Source organism: Cucurbita pepo, chromosome LG01 (genome assembly GCF_002806865.2).
Source record: "Cucurbita pepo subsp. pepo cultivar mu-cu-16 chromosome LG01, ASM280686v2, whole genome shotgun sequence".
In the NCBI taxonomy this organism is placed as follows: Eukaryota; Viridiplantae; Streptophyta; class Magnoliopsida; order Cucurbitales; family Cucurbitaceae; genus Cucurbita; species Cucurbita pepo.
In genome coordinates, this window is record NC_036638.1 from 4,706,191 (window position 1) to 4,724,101 (window position 17,911).

Below are 17,911 nucleotides of genomic sequence, written 5' to 3' on the forward strand. Positions count from 1 at the left end.
ATATATATATATATATATATATATATATATATATATATATATATATATATATATATATATATATATATATATATATATATATATATATATATAAAATTCAAAAGAAATAAAAGAAATTTGGCTCTGCTTCACCACACATATCTTTCTCTTTTCAATGTAATAAGGACAATTTTACATTTAACTGTGAATGGAGATAGAGAATGAGGTTTCACTAGTTGTTCATGTTCTAGCGTGTCACGTCTGAACATTTTTTTTTTTGGAAAAACAGTGTAGTGGAGGGGCTTTAACAATGCTTCATACTCATAAGGCTCAAATTATTTTGTATGATAAGTTACTCCTCCGTATTTATTTGTTTACTTTAGGATGTGTCTGTGTGTTGGGGGGCTCTAACAAAATAACCAGAAGTGTGCTTTCACAAAATCTAGCAGTCAACAGATGATCTTTCAGAAGAACTCCTGGAACTTTTTATATCTTTTCATTCTTAATGAAAAGTTTGTTTATCGTTTTAAAAAAATTACTTGTTCAGAGTTGAGTGTGAACTTTGTTTGTTTCAAGTTGGATCTATGTATATGTTTTTTCCCCTGTTGTTGATGCAACTATATTTTTTCTCCAAGTAGACAGGAGTCTGTGGTTTGAATTGTTTGGATAACTGTATCCTTGCCCTTGAATGCTCTGTTGTTCTTGGTTCTTCCAGTTTAAGATGGGGGTTTACTCATTTTTAGATTTGAAAATACTTGGTTAACTTCAAGTTATCCTCTAGTTTTACCAATTTTATGCATATTTATTTGTTTAGTTCTAGCATTTTCCTCTTATTAAAAAGAAAGCTTTAGTATCCTGGGAAAGGTCTCTTGCAGGAGTGGTTAGTATCTTCAACATCGAGTCAACTTGCAGTCCACTTTGCTTATCTTTTATTATTATTTTCTTCAGAGAAAAATTATACCCATTTTTTACCATGCTATCATTTCAACAATTCTTTAGTGCATTGTATTGCATGTGCTTTTTGATGCTCATAATCTCGGGTTTGTTTCATGACCTCAATGATTTTTTTCAAGGAAACCTTGTAGTCTCTGCTGTGCTGTCTCATTTTGTCACTTGCTTTAACTAGCTAATTAAGACATGCATTACACGTGACATAAACCATTATTTATAAATAGTTAACCAGTTATCTATAGAGGTAGGCTAGGCATATGAAAATGATTTTCAAGTTTCTTATTATGTTGACTCTCTTTTGAAAATAGCTTAAACTAAATCCAGTTCTAGCTTGAGAATCACTGAAACATATTAGCACTTTAACATACATGTCTTTGTCGTGATCATATCATATATTTTAAAATTTGTTCATGTTATGCCTATGCCCATGCTTCTTTCGGTAAAAATACCTAAACTTTCTTTAATGGATTCTGAATAAGTCAAATCTAAGCTATTCCTTGGTGTGCATGTACTTCTTTCTCTTTCTTATCTTTTCTTACTCTTTTTCTCAAAAAAATCTGAATGATGCTACAAGAAGGAATGGAATTACACGATTAAGGTCTGGCATCCTTTTGTACTGTGCATCACTCATTTTAGACTATAAGTGTTGACAAAGAGGAGAAATTTATTATTTCTTAATGAAGTTTTAGGTGAACTTTTTATATTCTTACAGAGTCACAGTCAAAATTATTAGAGTATAGGTTTAGGGGCTTAATGATCATTACAGAAGTAATGTTTACCTCTAGTTCAGCCCAATACTTGATATAAGCGGCTGAGTGAGAGAAGCCTTACGAAAAATTTTGACCTGTCTGTGTCATTGTTGCTTGAACCTGGTGGTTTTTGAAATTGTGAAGGTTTTTATTCTCGAAATTATTGTAAAGTTGTAACTTGTAGACACATTAAGTTTCTATGTTCTACGGATGTCAGGAAATTTACGGGATCCTTGTGACGTCTTTAAGCATGTTTTGATTTTGATCTCACTTTTGCTATGTCGTATTCATTTGGATTCCTTCTCATCTACTAAGGTCATCTGCTTCAGTGGAATAATAAGCTATTTTTTATTTTAGTTGGATTTCTGTTCAATGTCTTCTGGCATAGTCATTTTCACCATATGGTAATGGCAATAATGTAGATGAAACGTGTTGTGTTTAGGAAAGTAGGGGAAATATCCAGAAAATTCCTCCATCGTTAATGGAGATAATTGTGGTCTTTATTTCTGAAAATTTGATTTCCTTTATGCCAATACTGTATTTTCGTCATGGTATTAGACAGACATGACTCAGATTGAGATTGGACATTGCAGGAAGAGGCTATTCCAGATGATCAACGATCTCCCAAGTGTATTTGAAGTTGTAAGTGGAAATGGTAAGCAGTCAAAAGAACAGTCTGCCACTCATAACAATAGCAGCAAAAGCAAATCGGGTGGGAAGATGGTAAGCAATTTCCGAAGTTCATAATTAGTTGAACATTATTCTTCTGTTCTTTTGCTGCAACCTCATGCCATACATAAATCCTGCTGTTCTTTTCTGTCTTTTAGCAGTCTAGGCAATTGGAGTCCCATAGCAAGGGAGTGAAGATGTCTCCACCACCAAAAGAGGATGAAGATAGCGGGGAAGACGAGGAGGAAGAAGAAGATGATGAACAGGGTGCAACATGTGGGGCTTGTGGGGACAACTACGGCAACGATGAATTCTGGATTTGTTGTGATGTATGTGAAAGATGGTTCCATGGAAAGTGTGTGAAGATTACACCTGCCAAGGCCGAGCATATCAAACAATACAAGTGTCCAAGTTGCAGTAACAAGAGAGCAAGGGTTTGAATTTAGGATCTGAAAGTTGAAGATAGTTGCAGGGAACGAAAAAAAGGGAGAAAAAGAAAAGGAAAAAAAAAAAAAACGAAGAAAGCAGGCAGCACGACGACTCCGAGACTTGTGTTATTACTACGATTATAAAGCTAAAATATGGTGTTGTTAAAGTCAGTTGACAGATTTGGTGAATTGGGATGGAATTTCAAGTTTTCCTACTTGTGTTATTCTTCTGTCTAATTCTAGAATTAGTGGTTTTCTCTTTGAATAGTTATGAATATTTGTCATCCACATCCCAAATTGAATCAGACTCAGAAACAACCTCTTGTTCATGTTTTTTTTTTCCTATTAAATGCCTGTAGAAGAACTGGATAGGTAGAGTGGTGGATCATGGTTTTTAATGTGTTCTTCAACCAGGCTGGCTATTGAAGGAGGAGGACCTAGAATGACAGTGATTTGGATCTGCCTTTATGCTTGTTGGTTGAAGGGGCTGAGGTTGAAATTTCTGTTTATGTGTAAGAAGTTTGAGGCAATTTGGATGAGAGAAAGAGAGAGAGGAAAATGGATACATTTAGAGATGTCTGTAAGTGTTTGTTTGTTTGTTTGTTGGTTTGGATGATTTAATATCATCTCTAACAAACGTAAGAAGACAATGGGGCGATGTCAAGTCAAGTCCTGCTTTGTTTTGTTTCGTTTGGTGAATGCTTGTCTGCAAGGTGTGACTATTGAGGCTTTTTTGCTCATTAATTTCTGCATCTATCAAACTTCAGGCACACACCTTGTGGCCTCTGCTGCTGTGTCTTCTTCTGTCTATTTTAATGCTCTTACCTATCACATAACTTCATCCTTCTCCTCTCTTACTTTCATAGTCACATTCCCATTGAAAGAGATGGCTGTTAATCCATCTTTTCTATCAACAACTTCTTCAAATGAGCCTTGAGCGATCTCGAGAAATATCGCATGCTCTTTTATCCGCTGCTGTCTCTGACCCACGGCAATGCCCGGTTAGAACAGCATTCTCCCTTTTTCTCTTAGCGTGCACAGTTTACTCTTCTCCGAGTAATTGGATTGCCCTGGTATCATATCTGTAAGTGTTTACTCTTCTCGTAGCTTCACCTCTCAACCGATCTGATTCTCTAAACAATCGAAGTGACAAAGAAGAGACCTATAATAGACCCATAATTCACTCTACACAAGTTTTGTTTTCGTCATGTTTAGGTGAATGAATGGATAAGTAATTTAGAACCTTTAAAAATAATAATAATAAATAATAATAATAATAATAATGTCACTATAAATTATTCATTTAATCCCACACTTAATTATTTGTAGCCTTTCTATTTTCAATATATTATATTTATTGGATGTCACTTCCAACTTTTTTGTCGGTTAAAATATGATTTTAGTCACTAAAATTGCACTCTTAATAATAAATTTAGTTTTAATAATTTATTTAACTTTACCCAAATTGGTAAATAATAAATAACTTATTTTGGTTATTATAATTAATATTATTTAATACAGTTATGAAATGGTTACCTATAAGCTGTAACTTATAGGCATGTGCGTATTAATTACATTAGAATTAGAAATGCAAATATTTTATTAATTTAGTTATTTATTAAAGGAATGAAAATGATTCTCCCTTATATTAATAATAATTAATAATAATAATAATAACAATAAATCTCCATTTGATGAATGGGCTCTATTTTAGCCTAATTAAGAGCCAATTTGCTTATTTTGGAGAAATTAATTTTGCTTGAAAAGCCAAAATATTTAAATTAATTTTCCTTTATTTTCCAATCCCCAAGTTTCATACTTCATATAAAGTAGCTTTTCATGCAAAGTAGGAAGTAAAGAAAATAAATGTTTTCTTTTTAGAATATTACTTTGAATATGCAACTTTCAAAACAATAAAAGGTACAAATTATAAAAAATAAAAAAAAAATACCATTTTTTTATTTATTTATAATAATCCAAAAAAAGGAAAAAAAATGTAAAAAAGGGATCTTAATTTGTGAAATCAATAATTGAAAATGTTTCTCCTTCTCCTCCTTTTTGTATGAATATAAAATCAATGGCGGATTGCAATGAATGAAGAACAGGGAAAGGGCAGTTCTTTATTGACTCAAAATTTGCCTAAAATCAATAATCAAGCCATTGTTGCAGAGAGAGAGAAGAATCAATCAATCAATCAATCAAGCCCGCCGTGTTTAGAGGCAGTTTTCCATCTTCCATTTCTTCAATTTCTCTGGAATCGTTCTCTCAAATTTGTATTCAGAGGCTCATTTTTGAGGCGCCAACTTAAAACCCTAAAACTCACCACTACATTTTCTTTTTTTCCTTTCTCTCTGGGTCTCTCAGATCTCTGTTATTTTCAATCACTTTTGTTACTGATCGTTTTCGTATTCTATGATGGAGATTAAGTAAACATTTTTTGTTTTCTTGTTCTTCTTCTGTTGTTGTTGTTGTTCTACTGCTTGCTATCATGTTTGATCGATGAAATGGAAATGTGTGTGTGATTATGCCAATGTAAATGGTTACTAGTTCGTTCTGCAGCTAATCTGTGCTTTGAGTGTTTGCTTCGAGTTCTACTAGTTGAGTGATAATGGCCGAAGTTCGAGTTTCTGATCCTAGTAAGCTTCATTTGAAAAAGGAACTTACTCAAATCCGCAAGGCTGCTCGTGTTCTCCGGGATCCTGGTACTACCTCGTCTTGGAAGTCTCCGCTTAACTCTTCTAGATCTGTATTGGCTGCGGTGCCGGGTGGAGCGTCTTCTTCTTTGAACAAGAACTTGGAAAGTGAGACCAGGAGGCATAGTGGCCAATCCCAACTGGACGCCATTGTTCCTCCTCGAAATGAAAATCGGAATCCCAAGGACAAGAAGATATACCTCTACAACTGGAAGAGCCATAAATCATCAAGCGAAAAGAGTGTTATCCATCAGAAGGAAGACCGTGATGGCAACAACGGTACTAATGATGGGTCTTATTCAGTTCCGGGGCTCAGTCTTGATGATAGCTTGAGTGATGCTCGAAATGGAGGCGACTCAAAGAGCGACACCTACTTGGGAGATCTCTGTTCTTCAATGGTCTTCAGGTGCGGTGATGCAAATCTAGTGTCATATGGCGGACCATTGGCCAAACGGGCTTCTGCGGTCAAGAAAAAGAGTAAGAAGCATTGTTCCCATTTGGATGTTTTGTCGAGACATCGACAAAAGGGTCCTGTTCTTGGTAGGAAATTGTTGGAGGGCCATCCTTCGTTGTCTATTAGTTTCAGCCAGGATGATTCGATCGAGCAGTCTGATGACACCGAAGATTACTCTAACTCAGAGGATTTCAGACGATATTCTGCGGCTTCCCCTTTACTATTGAAGCTCCACCCATCTGCTAAGTTATTGAGAAATCATCGAAAAGAGGACTCTTCCTATTCTTATAGCACCCCAGCTTTATCTACTAGTTCTTATAATAGGTATGTTAATAACAACCCAAGTACTGTTGGGTCTTGGGAAGGCACCACAACTTCGATTAATGATGCAGATGATGAAGTGGATGATCAATTAGATTTTCCTGGTCGTCAGGGATGTGGTATTCCTTGCTATTGGTCAAAGCGGACGCCAAAGCATAGAGGAGTTTGTGGAGGTTGTTGCTCTCCTTCACTTTCTGATACCTGGAGAAGGAAGGGAAGTAGCATTTTGTTTGGTAGTCAATCTATTTATTCTAGGCGCAAATCATTAAATTCCAGTAACCGAAGACTTACTTCAGGAAGTGCTCGAGGGGTCCTCCCATTGCTTACTAACAGTGCAGATGGCAGAGTTGGTTCATCGATTGGAACCGGGAGAAGTGATGATGAACTGTCTACTAACTTTGGGGAGCTTGATTTGGAGGCTCTGAGTAGGTTAGATGGACGAAGATGGTCAAGTTGCAGGAGTCATGAAGGGCTAGAGATTGTTGCTTTAAATGGGGAGGTAGAGGAGGGAAGTACACCAGAAAGTACAACAAGTTTCAGCCAGAAGTATAGACCGATGTTTTTTAATGAACTGATAGGTCAGAATATAGTGGTACAATCACTTATAAATGCTATTTCAAGGGGACGGATTGCTCCTGTTTATCTTTTCCAAGGCCCACGGGGTACTGGAAAAACAACAGCAGCAAGGATTTTTGCTGCTGCGTTGAATTGTTTGGCCCCGGAGGAAAATAAGCCATGTGGATACTGCAGAGAATGCACTGATTTCATGTCTGGCAAACAAAAGGATCTCTTGGAAATTGATGGAACAAATAGGAAGGGAATAGATAGAATTAGATACCAATTAAAAAAGTTATCATCCGGGTCATCTTCAGCCTTCTTGAGATATAAAGTTTTTCTCATTGATGAGTGTCATTTGTTGCCCTCTAAGGCGTGGCTCACATTTCTCAAATTCTTTGAAGAACCTCCTCAACGTGTTGTCTTCATATTCATAACTACTGATCTTGACAGTATACCCCGTACCATTCAGTCAAGGTGTCAGAAGTACATATTTAACAAAATAAAAGATTGTGACATGGTAGAAAGACTTAAAAGAATTTCTGCAGAGGAGAACTTGGATGCTGATTTGGATGCATTGGATTTGATAGCTATGAATGCTGATGGTTCACTTAGAGATGCTGAAACAATGTTGGAACAATTGAGTTTGTTAGGGAAAAGGATAACAATATCTCTGGTTAATGAACTTGTGAGCACAGTCCCTATTCTTTCGCTTTCATGTTACCTGGTTTGATTTGATTTTATTCTTTCCACTTTTTGAAAATAGTTCTTCATATTTATCACTTGTTTTCCTCTTTCATAGGTTGGCATTGTTTCTGATGAAAAGTTGCTTGAGCTTTTAGCGCTAGCAATGTCTTCAAACACCGCAGAAACAGTTAAAAGAGCAAGAGAGTTGATGGATTCTGGGGTTGATCCGCTGGTTTTGATGTCTCAGCTCGCCAGCTTGATTATGGACATTATTGCTGGAACCTACAACATTATTGATCCTAAAGACAGTGCTTCAATATTTTGTGGACGCAGTTGTGAGTATTTTGCACCGTCTTCTGATGTCATTAAATCAAAATCATGCTGGTGTTATGTTTAAGATATGATATACTTATGAGATTATAAGAACACAATTTTTTATTATTTCGAACTGTTAATGTCTGCTTGAATAATTGGGTTTGATGTGATTAGAGGCCCCTAATACGGTAAACCTATGTTATTGAACTCTTAATGTACCTGCATCAACTCTTCTTTTCATGGTCAGTTTTAAACATGAATTTCCATTTCTTCCTTGTAATGAAGATTACTTGTTCATCCATAAGTTGTACTGGTGGGGAAATTCTTCCGTTATAAATATGATTTTTTTGTTTTTCTGTATTTTATTTGATTATTAACTGTACAATGTTCGTTTTGATTTGATTATCCTTATAATGAAAGATGATGATGTTGTCCTCTGAAGTGAAAAGAATATCTTTCTAGCTAATATTGATCTACGAAATTAGTATAACAAATGTTCTGGAGATTGCTACGATTATCCTAAATTGACGTCTTTTGTGGCTTTCCTTCAGTAAGCGAAACCGAAGTGGAAAGATTGAAGCATGCTCTTAAGTTTCTTTCGGAGGCCGAGAAGCAGTTGAGAGTTTCCAGTGAGCGTTCAACTTGGTTCACAGCAACTCTTTTGCAACTTGGTTCCATATCTTCTCTAGATTTCACTCCGACAGGCAGCAATAGGAGACAGAGCTGCAAGACAACTGACGATGATCCATCAACTACTTCAAATGGGACAATTGGCTACAAACAAAAGTCATTTTCTCATCTTATACCAAAGTTAGGTTCCCCTGCATCTTTGTGCAACCTGAAAAATGGCAATTATAATAATCAAGGGGATTTGTCGCCTATGGTTGATAGTTTGAGTAACAACCCCAAGCCCACGCATAAACAGTTCATGGAGGGTAAAAACTCTTTTTCGCGTGATGATGCTACTCTTAGAAATATGGTTTTCAGATGCAAAAACTCAGAAAAGTTGGATAACATCTGGGTGCATTGTATTGAAAGATGCCACTCAAAGACGTTGCGGCAGCTATTGTATGCTTATGGGAAGCTTTTGTCCCTTTCGGAATCTGAAGGTAAGGACCAGAACCATTGATTGTCTTCCGAAATTGTACCCTTTCTCGTTTGATAGGTGCTTAATTTCTTCTGCTTGCAGATACCCTTATTGCATACGTTGCCTTTGAGGACGCAGATATCAAATCCAGAGCTGAAAGGTTTCTGAGCAGTATCACAAATTCTATGGAGATGGTTCTTAGATGCAATGTAGAGGTTAGAATCATTTTGTTACCAGATGGTGAGACTTCTATTAATGGTATGACTGCAGCCAAGTCGTCCGAAGGTGTAGAACACGAACTTGTTGATAAAGAAAGGAAAATTGCCAATCTTAATGCAATGGAGGGCTATTCTAGCCGCTCTTTGATTCTGGATGGAACATATCAAGCAACCTCTGATTCATCGCAGCTACCATCCGAAAGTAACAATCAAATAGACGGTTCGAGGGACAGGAGACAGGAAATCCCGATGCAGAGAATAGAATCAATTATTCGTGAACAAAGGTTGGAAACTGCCTGGTTACAGGCCATGGAAAAAGGCACACCTGGATCTTTGAGTCGTTTGAAACCCGAGAAGAATCAAGTCCTGCCTCAAGATGGTTCATACTATAAAGATCAAACGGAAGAAATGAATTCAACAGGGGACTCCTCTCGGAAATGGGATGATGAATTGAACCGTGAGCTTAAAGTTCTGAAGGCTAATGAAGAGCTAATTGCCCAGAAGGAGCAGGTTGGCAGACGGGTGGACCGCTATGCTATCTCCCCAAGTATACTGCACGATGGCGGCATGGTGGGAAATGCAAACAAGGATAACCTGTGAGTTTCTCTAGCTTTCGATTGAATCACTGAGTTTTCTCGACTTGAATTTCATTATGTTTTTGCTGAGTAGAGGATGAACAACGTAAAATATGGTTTTCTTATGCATATTTCCATGGGAGGATCATCAAAGTTTATCCTAAATGATCTCAACTCTTAATTTTAACAAGATCCATGCCTCCATTTGTTTTAAATACAGGGGATATGAATCAAGCTCAGCGGTTGGTGGTTGTAGTGGATTGTTCTGCTGGAACAACAGCAAATCCCATAAAAGGGGAAAGGTAATTTCCATAGTTCACTTTTCCTTTTTATGAACATTTAACTTGACGTTTAGTTGGGAGTCATTGATGTCTGTTTTTTCTGTTGGTGATGAGCAGGTAAGAACCAACCATGGTCGGTCACGCAGTGGAAGATTTTCACTGTTTGGGGAGTGTGGGAAGTCGAGGAATTTCGGGAGTCGATCTAGACGATAAACATGACTCTGGTAATCGTTTTGTGTCTGTAATCTTGTGTTTTTTGGTACAATTCTTTATGGGCATAGGGATGGAGGGGGAAGTAGTTGATGTAAAGTTCTCATTAATCGAGCCAATAAATGGTCAGTAATGAACATTGGAGTGTGCCTAATTGGAGGGGGAAGCTTTGGTTCCAAATAGAATTCTTTTTGACTTATTTGTAAAGAATCTCAGCCTATCACTATCTTAAAAAGATGTATACTCTGTCGGTTTAGTTAGATAAGGAAATCTTAGAACTCAACATCTCCATATCTTCACAGAATGGGCCTTTCCTCTTTTGGGGGAAAATGTTAGTTTTGACCTTTTGAACTAAACAAATAAAATGATTTTTTGGGAATGAAAATATTTGATTTCTAAGTATTTATTTTATTGGATTAAAAAGGTACGTTTTTTTTTTTTCATGCAATACCATGTGAACTCTTTAAGACAACCGACAAGAACAAGACGAAAATTTGTCCTTATGGAAGAGCAAATCTTCTATCTTAGATTTTTTTCAGGCCATTTTCTGAAATTGCTTTTAAAAGTTTCTTTTGAAAATTATTATTATTATTTATTGTACTTTGAGGAGGTTAGAAATCACAGGGCATGATATTGTCCACTTTGAGACTTTGAGCATAAACGCTCATTCTTTGCTTTGGGCTTCTTCCAAAAAGCCTCATACCAATAGAGATAGTGCTCATTCTTTGCTTTGGGCTTCTTCCAAAAAGCCTCATACCAATAGAGATAGTGCTCATTCTTTGCTTTGGGCTTCTTCCAAAAAGCCTCATACCAATAGAGATAGTGCTCATTCTTTGCTTTGGGCTTCTTCCAAAAAACATCATACCAATATAGATAGTATTATTCACTTATAAACTCAGGATCTTCCACTAAAATAACCAACTAGGAATGCAACATTCAGAAAAAAAAAATTTGTTGGCAGATTTATCAAAACTAAATTAGATTGAATTGAACTCACTTGTTTTTTCATAATTATTTCACATTACATAAAAATAATCATTATCATTTAATTTTTACAAATATAGTCTAATCGTTAATGTCAACATAATTTAACAATAATTTGTATATATTCTTTTTTATTAAAGTCAAAAGTTTAAATTCTCTTCTTATTTTTTTTTAAGAAAAAAAAATATATTCGCACAAATGTTTCGATACTCTGTGTAATTTACATTACTTTCTAAAAGGGCTTTTATAAAGGCAATATATATTTAAATGAAGGCTTCACAATCAGAAAAAAAAAAAAAAAAAAGAACAGAAAGGACGAGCAACGCGAAAATTTAAATGGAAATAAAGAAGAAAAAAGATAAAATAGAAAGGTAAAACAAAAAGATATGAAAAAGAAATATGTTCGTTAACCACAGAATCTTACAAAAATGAATAACAAAANAAAAAAGAATCCACGTGTGCAATCTGAAAATTTAAAAAAGTATTTATTCGGCTGGCCACGTGTCATAAACTGGGGGAGAGCCACAAAGTACCCGCCCTCCCCCAATTATTTTTGGAGGTGACCAAAATAAAAATAATAATAAGTAGAGGAAAAAATTCATTAAATTTTATATAAAAATTAAAATTTTAATATTCTTTCGTTTCCTTCGTTTTCACGTTAAGCTTAAACCTTCACCCGCCATTCTCTCTCTCACTCTCTGCTTCTTCCTCCCTCCAATGGCGTCGGTTTTGGACTCCATTGATGAGTTTTTGAGTCGCTGTCAGCAGTCTGGCGACGACGCTTACGCCGCTCTCCGTTCCGTCCTCGACCGACTTGATGATCCGGCTACCAGAGTTAGAGCTCGTGTGTTTCTCGACGATATTAAGAGGCGTTTTCCTACCAAGGATGATTGCGATCGGTGCTTCTCCTCTTACCATTTCCGGATCGATGATATCTTTCTCGACCAATACGAAGGTCCTACTTCTTTTGTTTTTTGTTGTTTTGGACTTTATGTTTGTGCGTACTTAAATTTGAAACGCTGTTTTGTAATTCGTTTTTCTAAAAGTTATGGTTGCACCAGCTCCCTTTGTCATTGCGGCAATGAGAGAATCGGAATGCTTCCTGTGTCTTGCACTGTGTTTGATTTTATGAATTAACTGCTCGCTACTAAATATGATATTTTTTGTACTTCTTCTCAAGGTTTTTAAAACGTGTTTGTTAGGGAGAGATTTTCGAGAGGTTTTCACATGTTATAAAAAATGTTTCATTCACCTCTTCAACCGATGTGGATCTCACAATCCACCCCTTTCGGGTCCCAGCATCCTTGCTGGCACTCGTTTCTCTCTCCCGTCGATGTGGGATCTCACAATCCACCCCTTTCGAGTCCCAGTGTTCTCGCTGGCACTCGTTCCTCTCTCCCGTCAATGTGGAATCTCACAATCAACTCCCCTTCGAGGCTTAACATTATCGCTGACATACCGTCCAGTGTCTACTCCTCTTCGAGGCTCTGTGTCCTCGGACACACCGCCTGGTGTCTGATTCTGATATCATTTGTAACCCAAGGCCACCGCTAACGGATATTGTCCTCTTTGAGTTTTCCCTTTTGCGTTTCCCCTCAAGATTTTTAAAAGGCCTATGCTAGAGAGAGGTTTCTCTACCCTTGTAAAAGAAGGCTTAGTTTTCCTCTCCAATCAATATAGGTGTTGGATGATGAAAGTCCCATCGACTCATTTAGGGAATGATCATGGGTTTATTATCAAGGAATACTCTCTTCAATAACGAGGCCTTTTGGGAAAGCCCAAAGGGAAGGCATAAGCACTTATGCTCAAAGTGGACAATATCATACCATTTTGCATTTTGGACAGTAAGATCTCGCAATTCACCTCCCTTCAGTCCTAGCATCCTTGCTAGCACTCGGTTCTCTCTTCAATCGATATGAGATTTTACCATCCAACACCGAAATCTTAGGGGCTGCAAATTATACCTGAAAAAGGACTGGTGAATTCTCCCTCACGGTAGCCAGTGTATGGTCAGTACAATTGTCAAGAAACACTGTGATTATTCCCGCTAGCATATATAGTCATTACATAAGTAGTGATCAAGCTGATCGTTTGGCAGCAGTTCGTTGTTGTATTTTTATATATTTATTTTCTTTTAAATTTCTGCCTTGAAACCTTTTCATCAGGTTACCACGGGAGGAAGAAACTGAGTTCAATGGTAATCCCCAGCATTTTCATCCCGGAAGATTGGTCATTTACTTTCTTCGAGGGATTGAATAGGCACCCAGATTCCATATTTAAGGATCAAACAGTGGCTGAACTTGGTTGTGGAAATGGGTGGATATCCATTGCCATTGCTGACAAATGGTTACCTTTCAAGGTTTGTCTTAAAAAACTTTACATTAACAGCTAATAAGCCTATAAATACTTCTTAAGTCAAGTTTTGTAGGTCTACGGCCTTGATATCAACCCTCGAGCAGTCAAGATCTCTTGGATTAATCTATATTTAAACGCTCTGGATGAGAAGGGCCAACCCATACTTGACAGTGAGAACAGAACCCTTTTGGATAGAGTGGAGTTCCATGAATCTGATCTTCTGGCCTACTGTAGAGATAATGACATCCAAATTGAGCGAATTGTTGGATGCATTCCTCAGGTACAGCGGAAGCTTACAGAATTGATTATGGAACTATAAGAAAAACAAAATCTGAGCATAAAATTGTGGAACTCACAATTGGTTGCCTCTTGCAGATTCTTAACCCAAATCCAGATGCTATGTCCAAGATGATTACCGAAAACGCTAGTGAGGAATTTTTGCACTCGTTGAGTAACTATTGTGCACTTCAAGTAAGTCACTTATACACATTTTTTATGGATCTCTATGGCTTATATTCACCATGTTTAACCTATTCTCTGTTGAAAATTGTTGGGAGAGGAATCCCACATCGGCTAATTAAAGGGTTGATCGTGAGTTTACAAGTAAGGAATATATCTTTATTGGTATGAGATGTTTTGGAGAAACCAAAAGCAGAGCTATAAGAGCTTATGCTCAAAATGGTCAATATTATATCATTGTGTAGAGTCATGATTTCTAACATTTTAGAGTAACGAGTCCTTGTACTACTATCCTTTAATGCAGGGTTTTGTTGAGGATCAATTTGGATTAGGTCTGATAGCCAGGGCAGTAGAGGAAGGAATAAGTGTTATCAAATCTACAGGGATTATGATCTTCAATATGGGAGGTCGTCCCGGACAAGCTGTTTGCAAGCGCTTATTCGAACGGCGTGGCTTCCGCATTACCAAGCTTTGGCAGACAAAAATTCTTCAGGCAAAAAACGTTTTTTTCTCATCAGAGATGAATTTGTTCATACATGTGGAGTTTATATTCATATGTTTTATTTACAGGCAGCTGACACTGACATCTCTGCCTTAGTTGAAATTGAGAAGAACAGTCCGCATCGTTTTGAGTTTTTTATGGGACTTTCAGGGGATCAGCCTATTTGTGCTCGCACAGCATGGGCTTATGGGAAGGCTGGTGGTCGCATCTCTCATGCGCTATCAGTTTATAGCTGCCAACTCCGTCAGCCAAATCAGGTTCTTCCGTACCCTAATAAAGCTGTTTTTAAGGTAAAAGATAACGAGGATATTGAATGAATATTCATAGAAAATCGCATTGAACCGACAGGTTAAGACAATATTTGATTTTCTTAAGACTGGATTCCAAGAAATCAGCGGTTCATTAGATTTATCATTTCAAGATGATTCTGTTGCTGATGAGAAGATTTCATTCCTAGCTTATCTTGCCAGCACTTTTAAAGAAAATGCATACTTTCCATATGAGCCACCGGCTGGGAGCTTGCGTTTCCGAAGCCTTATTGCTGGATTTATGAAAAAATACCACCACATACCACTTAATTCTGGTGTAAGATGACCTTCTACTTATCCATTCTTGATCGATATTTTACTACAATTCTTTTTGTTGTTTCATCACTTTTTGTCAAATTTGTATTTTTTTTTTTCTCTTTTTCTAAATTTAAATGATTTGGGTAATTTTTGTTTAAAAAATTTTCCAAACCGTGATGCGTAAAATAGTGTGTTGGCCACGTGTCGGGACGTATTTGTGTCCAACGCTCTGGCATGAACACTCTGCCTTATGAGTGTTGTGGTCTTTTTTGTTATGTGGAGAATACACAAAGCTGCATCTCTAAGTGGTCTGTCTGTTGCCATTTCATGTGAAGAATGTTGTGGTTTTTCCTTCGAGGGCTGTGGCCATTGAGAATGCTCTGCGCTTGTTCTCCCCTCGACTTGCCATTGTGGATGAGCATCTAACTCGACACCTACCAAGACAATGGTTAACTTCTCTCAATATTGAGGTAAGTGCATCTTCATGCACAATTCAGCACTAGCAATGGGGCAAGCCTGGGATCATCTGTATTCTTCTTTTGCAGACTGGAATTGATCGTGCCACAGACGATGTACGTACAGTTATTGAGGCTCCGAGCCAGTCCGATTTAATGATCGAGCTGATAAAGAAGCTGAAACCTCAGGTAGTGGTGACTGGGATGGCTCATTTTGAAGCTGTTACTAGCTCAGCTTTTGTGCAGCTTTTGGATGTTACAAGAGAAATAGGTTCCCGTCTCTTCATAGACATATCAGACCACTTTGAGCTATCCAGTCTTCCTAGTTCCAATGGCGTCCTAAAGTATCTAGCAGCAAACTCTCTTCCTTCTCATGCAGCTATTTTGTGCGGCCTAGTGAAAAATCAGGTAATCCATTTTCCAACTTCCAGGTATCAGTTGCTTCCTTCAATTAAATTATCACTAAATGACTACTCAGTACACTTTCCAGGTATATATGGATTTAGAAGTGGCTTTTGTTATTTCTGAAGAAGAACCAATTCTTAAGGCCTTGTCCAAGACCGTAGAATTGTTAGAAGGGAACACTGCACCCATAAGTCAATATTATTATGGATGTCTTTTCCATGAGCTACTTTCTTTTCAGCTACCTGATCGACATCTACCAGCACAGGTACATAAAACATGTTTTTTAATGTACTTGTTTACCCATAGTTGTAACTTTTAATTGATTCATGTCCTCAGAGAAAATGTGACAAAAGTGCAAGCTCAACAGACATAATTGGGTTTTCCAGTTCTGCCATCTCAGTCCTGAATAATGCTGAGCTATCAATTGACCAGATTGAAAATTCATACCTGATTCACATGGATGTTGATCAGAGCTTCCTGCCTACTCCATTTCCAGTCAAAGCTGCAATCTTTGAAAGTTTTTCAAGACAGAACATGTCAGAGTCAGAAATAGATATCACCACTAGCATCAAGCAATTTGTCAAAACCACTTATGGGTTCCCATTTGGTATAGACTTTACGTATGCTGATAGCTCGTTAACATTGTTTAACAAGATGGTTCTCTGTTGCATCCAAGAAGGAGGAACACTGTGTTTTCCAGTTGGGACGAACGGAAGCTACGTTTACAGTGCCAAGTTTTTAAAGGCAAAAATTGTAAATATACCTACCAAATCCGAAGAAGGATTCAAGCTAACAGAGAATGCACTTAATCAAGTACTCAATAATGTGAAAACCCCGTGGGTTTACATATCTGGTCCAACAATTAACCCAACTGGTCGAGTTTATGACCAGAAAGAAATAGAGAATTTGTTAACTACTTGTGCTAAATTTGGGGCTAGGGTCATGATTGATACTTCATTTTCAGGGTTGGAATTTGATTATGAGGGTTGGGGCGGCTGGAATCTTGAAGGAGTTCTATCTAGGCTTTATCTGTCTAGCAGTTCATTTTCTGTTTGCCTGCTTGGAGAACTATCATCGATGATGTTAACGGGTGCCCTCAAATTCGGTTTTCTGGCTTTGAACCAACTACCTTTGATCGACTTGTTTCATAGCTTCTCGGGATTAAGTCGACCTCATAGCACAGTGAAATATGCTATAAAGAAGTTGCTAGGACTAAGAGAGAAGAAGTCAGAAGAGATGTGGGGTGCTGTAACCAGACAGATTAAGGACCTGAGAAGTAGGTCCAGACGCCTGGAAGAGGTAACCATAAAATTTCTACTGACTATATATTATTTTTTTTGGTTTGATCCAGATGCCAGAAATGTTTTGTTTTACTAATATTTTCTCACCTGATGAGATATAGACACTTGAGAGCTGTGGATGGGATGTGCTCGAGCCCCATGCCGGGTTTTCTATGGTTGCCAAGCCGACTCTTTATTTGAACAAGACAACCAGACTGAAGAACGCCATTGATTACGAAGTGAAGCTCGACGATTCAAATATCAGAGGGGCCATCCTGAAGGCCACTGGCTTATGCATCAACAGCAGCTCATGGACAGGAATTCCTGGATACTGCCGGTTCACAATAGCGTTGGAGGAAAGTGAATTTCAGAAGGCATTGGATTGTATTGCTGAGTTCAAAAGAATTGTCCGCTTATAAGTGCTCTCTTTAAAGCACTTTCATGTTGTTCTGTCCTTGAGTTGATTTTTATCATGAAAAGGGCATTATTTCATTATCAATGAAAGCCCCCTTCATAATTTTTTACAAAAACTATAACTATAACAGGGAATCACATACTTCGTCTGACATTTGNTGAAAAGGGCATTATTTCATTATCAATGAAAGCCCCCTTCATATTTTTTTACAAAAACTATAACAGGGAATCACATATTTCGTCTGACATACACATTTGATTTTTAGATTAAATGTATAATTTGGCTCGAATTTTAGTTTTTTTTATAGTGAATATAACA

At 37.3% G+C, this 17,911-nt stretch overlaps 3 protein-coding genes across 8 annotated transcripts in view; all 3 read left to right on the forward strand.

Moving 5' to 3' along the window:
- The window catches only part of LOC111798014 (PHD finger protein ALFIN-LIKE 7-like), a 6,115-nt gene extending 3,010 nt beyond the window's left edge, over positions 1–3,105 (forward strand). For 2 of the 4 annotated variants that reach the window (XM_023680965.1, XM_023680981.1), the window contains exons 4-5: positions 2,273–2,402; positions 2,510–3,105. In XM_023680965.1, coding sequence (XP_023536733.1) covers positions 2,273–2,402; positions 2,510–2,788 — 409 coding nt within the window. In that variant the 3' untranslated portion in view covers positions 2,789–3,105. Of the gene's footprint in view, positions 1–2,272; positions 2,403–2,506 lie in introns of all 4 variants that reach the window. The other 2 variants (XM_023680958.1, XM_023680973.1) reach the window with 1 other exon arrangement.
- Positions 3,106–5,549: 2,444 nt separating this feature from the next.
- LOC111798038 (protein STICHEL-like) lies at positions 5,550–10,457 on the forward strand (the record flags this gene model as incomplete). The annotated part of the gene is given in 6 exon segments (XM_023680992.1): positions 5,550–7,487; positions 7,602–7,821; positions 8,353–8,910; positions 8,991–9,702; positions 9,902–9,983; positions 10,080–10,457. Coding segments are annotated over 6 exon segments (3,606 nt in total), but the record flags the coding sequence as incomplete, so codon positions are not given.
- Positions 10,458–11,800: 1,343 nt separating this feature from the next.
- On the forward strand, positions 11,801–17,744 carry LOC111798048 (methionine S-methyltransferase-like). 3 transcript variants are annotated; one of them, XM_023681011.1, is made up of 13 exons: positions 11,801–12,111; positions 13,322–13,515; positions 13,585–13,791; positions 13,887–13,982; positions 14,275–14,463; positions 14,541–14,729; positions 14,821–15,057; positions 15,374–15,508; positions 15,584–15,901; positions 15,984–16,163; positions 16,235–16,505; positions 16,863–17,197; positions 17,301–17,744. In XM_023681011.1, exons 1-13 carry the CDS (start codon positions 11,874–11,876, stop codon positions 17,595–17,597), a joined length of 2,886 nt encoding a protein of 961 aa, XP_023536779.1. In that variant the 5' UTR covers positions 11,801–11,873; the 3' UTR covers positions 17,598–17,744. The 3 variants fall into 3 exon arrangements, with proteins under 3 accessions (XP_023536779.1, XP_023536772.1, XP_023536787.1); XM_023681004.1 differs by having other exon boundaries at positions 11,802–12,111; positions 16,235–17,197; XM_023681019.1 differs by lacking the exon at positions 11,801–12,111 and having other exon boundaries at positions 13,412–13,515; positions 13,616–13,791; positions 16,235–17,197.
- Positions 17,745–17,911: the final 167 nt, after the last annotated feature.